Below are 4,252 nucleotides of genomic sequence, written 5' to 3' on the forward strand. Positions count from 1 at the left end.
TAATCTGTGACTTTAGAGACGGAACGGTGAGTTTAATCTGTGATTTTTGTGTCAGCCTCCTTCGGCCAGGTGTCGTCTCCCACCCTTGGTGTGTACCAGATGCAGATGGGTCGGCTAAATCTCGAGGTGTCGACTGGAGACATCACCAAGGAGGCCTGTGACGCCATCATCAACTCCTCCAATCAGGAATTTACCCTTAAATCAGGTGACCATCCCTCTTTATTTCCTCCTCTTCCTCTGTTTGTTTTAGAGTCAATATCACAGTAAAAGTAGTTTACTGAACAATCCTTGTAGAATTCAATGAAGAAAACATTTCATCTTAAATTCCCTTCTGACTTCCAGCAGCATCGTTTATTGGACCTGTTCTTCTTCTTCTTTGTATAACTTCTCAGGAGTGTCGAAGGCGATCTTGGACTCCGCTGGATTAACAGTTCAGTTGGAGTGCTCACAGATCGGTATGTAGCTGGAATTTAATCTTCATTCATCCACAACACTGTGGATATTATTTAACTATTTCTTCAATTACTTTTAAATAATATTGTAACTATTCAACTATTACAATTAACTGATATTTTAACCATTTATCCATTAATTACGGCGCTCAGTAAACTGTTTGGCCATTTCAGCCGCGGTCGTGTATCTCCTCTTAAAATCAATAACATGTCTACATCTTTATATACGGCAAAGCTTGTGGGCGCCAACAGGAGCTTAATGGTGCATTCAGGTGTACCTCAGAAACCTGAAAGAAACTCCAGCTGTTCCCTCCTGCCATCTAGTGGATCTTCTTCTTGTTGTTTAACAGTTTGTCCCCACTTGACTGCTGGAATAAATAATCGTTATTACACATTAAATAAAGTATTTAAAGGTGACCTTATGGACACAGTGTGCTACAATCCCTAAATATGTCACACTTGGTACCATGTAGCGTTCTCTTCTTAAAGAACAGGTCAGGATATGAACCGCGACCTTAAAATCAAAAGTCAAATGGAATTGTGGATTTGGGAAAACCGTAACCTGCTACTTTTAGTTCACACTTACCCGTCATATTTAGTTTAACATTTGATAAAATGTATTCCTGTCTTTTAGCCAATGCATTTTGACTTTCTAACCAGTTAGTGCACCTTCCTGTATCTTCTCTCTGCAGTGAGTTCTCCGGGTTACCAGCCCGGTATGTTCATCATGACGTCGGCCGGCCTGCTGCCCAGCAGACACATCATCCACGTCGTGGGCCAGAACGATCCTGCAAACATCAGGGACCTGGTCTACTCGGTGCTGAAGTACTGCGAGGAGAACAGGCTCAGCTCGGTCTCCTTCCCAGCTCTGGGAACAGGTCAGAGCAAACAAACACATTTATATTAATGCTTATTTATCTGTTATTATTTGAATCTGATAGAGAAGCTTTGTTTCATTTGTATTGTGTGTTTTTTTAAAAGATAAATCTTCTCCTGAAGCGGCCGATGTGAGACGTAAAGTCTGGTTTCTCTCAAACATTTCCTCTTTCTTCTTCTTCTTCTTCTTAATCTGTTCATCTCTATCATTTCACTGGTTCACTGTGCAGTCATGTTTGGCTGTATTAGAACAGAAGACAGAAGTGAACACCAGCTTCAATGGACAGAACTCAAGACATTTTGACTAAATGTAACTTTTGGAGTTAACAGAATGATCCAACACTTATATCTCTAAGTCTTTTAATGACACACTATAATATGACTTTACAAAATCAGGAGTCACACAGGAATATTGATTCATGAAGTGATTTATTAACAACAAAATATTAAACCAAGAGTAAACCATCAAGTGTCACACACCATTCCGAACCTCTTGTCCATCATAACCATCATCACCGGTCCTCGTCCGTCCCGTCAGGTCAGGGAGGGGTCAACCCGTCGGCGGTGGCGGACAGCATGGTGGGAGCCGTGGTGGACTTTGTGAGGAAGAAGCACCCGAAGTTTGTTTGCAGCGTGAAGATCCTGATCTTCCAGACGGTCATGATGAGGGAGTTTCACAAGAGCATGATGAAGAGAGAGGGGGAGGAGCTGGAGGAGAAGAGCACCTTCGCCAAGATCAAAGGTAATCAGTAAAGTCCAAAGACTCTCGTTGGGATTTTTTCATTCTGTTTATTTTTTTTTCTCATCACTGTATCAACAAGTCTCATGTTCAGACTCAAAACAGCAATGTGTTGGTCCGTCTGTCAACAGTGTCTGACTTCCTGTGTTGTGTTCTCCGCTCCAAACTTATTGGTTCCTACTGAAGACGTAAATCTTTAAAAACACAAGTCATTTCCTAAAACAGCTGGTTACTGTAGTTTTCATCAAACAAACAGGAGGAAATAGTGCATTTTTTGGGGACTATTTTCAGCGACGGATTAACCCACATTTGTTTTCAGCAGGGCGGAGTAACTGTTGAACTTGTTGACTATAACAACAATACAGAAGCTCATCATCCTTTTAAGCGTCTCAGTAAAGCAGAAACTCCAGTTAAAAACCAACTTGTCTGTCTTGTTTTACGTCGTTTTCAGACACTGTCACGTCGTTCTTCCGGGGACTCGGGGACGAGCGACCCGCTACCGAAGGCCCGGTTCTGGAGAGAGAGGAGTTTGAACCCACGGTGTTTCAGCTGTGTGCCGACAACGACAAGGTAAACCTCCAACTATTCACTGTTGTCATTCATGTGAGAGAGGTGACAATATGAAATATGCTCGTAAACTAAACTCCCCACACTCGTTACTCACAGGCCGTGAGTCAGGCTAAGGAAAGGATCCAGGATCTGATTGTGGCCGAGCAGGCGGAGAGAACCATCACAGACCAGTACATCGGGAAGCTGTCGCAGGCCGACATGGACCAGCTGAGGGCCCTGCAGAGGAAACTGACAGTCAGCATCTGTCTGAACCGAGGGCTGGAGGACCAGGAGCCCAACATCCTCCTGGAGGGTCTGACCAGAGACGTCTACACCGCCGAGTCTGCAGTCAGGTCGGCAAATCAATTCATGCAGGAGAACAAAGAAAAATACAAAATGTTTGCATATTCCTTTAAATGTGTGTTGTTGTTTTTTTCTAAACCATCAGGGAAATCATCCACAAGGTGGAGAGGTCGGAGAACTTGAGGACCAAAGCCCTGCTGCTGAGCGGACTGGTGGAGTGGCAGTACCAAGACCAAAGTGGGGCGATGACGTCCTTCGACATTTACACCAACCTGGAGCTGGAGGAGGCTCTGGAGAAGAAACAGAAGAGCGTCAAGATCAAGATCAACAATGAAATGTACATCGCTCAAATCAGGTGCAGAAAGGCAGCGCCGGTGAACGGGCGTAAAGAGGTGGAGCTTCTGAGAAAAGAGGGGAAAGGTGAGTAAAGGAGCGCTACAGGATACACCACCATGTTTCTACATGAACATGTTCAACGAGCACGATGAAAACTAAATCAGTAGACCTTCTGAGGACCTACATCTCGGTTGAGTTGAGTCTCAAAGTAAACGTTCAAACTATCGTCAAATTTTTGTGTTTTTTAATGTCATTATAACAGATAGCACCATGTTCGTTTTCATCTATCTCATCAGTAAAAACATGTTTGACCTCCTTTGTTTTCAGGTTCAAGTCAAATCTGCTTCACATCATTCACAGCTTATGAGATCCACTTTAAATTACTTTGAAGTTCACACACAAAGTTAAAGCTGTACAACAGAGATATGACACATTACATACATTTAATATTTTTACTGTTGTTTTTATTCTTATGTTGTAATTTACTTTTTCTATTTTAGCTGAATTCATTTAACTACTTTGATCTTACTCTTATTGCTTCTCTATTTTAACCAGGTGTCGGTATTTCTTCTTATACACTTAATATTTATCACTCACTGCTATTGTACGTACCTACTATTGTATGTACTATTATATATGTAGCGTACTATTATATACCTACTATTATACATACTTATTATATATACGCACTATTATATGTACCTATTATATATATGTAGTGTACTATTATACGTACCTATTATATATATGTACATTATACATACATATTACATATACGTACCTATTATATGTACCTACTATTGTACGTACTATTATATATACGTAGCATACTATTGTACGTACCTAATATTGTACATACCTACTCTTATACATACCTACTGTAATATATATATATATATATATATTATATATCATACATACCTACTGATATACATACCTACTATTGTACATACCTGCTATTGTACGTACCTGCTATTGTACGTACCTGCTATTGTAC

General features: G+C 41.0%; 1 protein-coding gene across 1 annotated transcript; it reads left to right on the forward strand.

Moving 5' to 3' along the window:
• Positions 1-55: 55 nt before the first annotated feature.
• On the forward strand, positions 56-3,911 carry LOC116379562 (protein mono-ADP-ribosyltransferase PARP14-like; the record flags this gene model as incomplete). Its single annotated transcript, XM_031841516.1, has 7 exons — positions 56-205; positions 393-455; positions 1,145-1,330; positions 1,867-2,070; positions 2,519-2,637; positions 2,734-2,969; positions 3,065-3,911. Coding segments are annotated over 7 exons (1,241 nt in total), but the record flags the coding sequence as incomplete, so codon positions are not given.
• Between the last annotated feature and the right edge of the window lie 341 nt (positions 3,912-4,252).

This window comes from Anarrhichthys ocellatus, unplaced genomic scaffold (assembly GCF_004355925.1).
Source record: "Anarrhichthys ocellatus isolate YVR2014 unplaced genomic scaffold, GSC_Weel_1.0 scaffold4593, whole genome shotgun sequence".
NCBI classification, from domain to species: Eukaryota; Metazoa; Chordata; class Actinopteri; order Perciformes; family Anarhichadidae; genus Anarrhichthys; species Anarrhichthys ocellatus.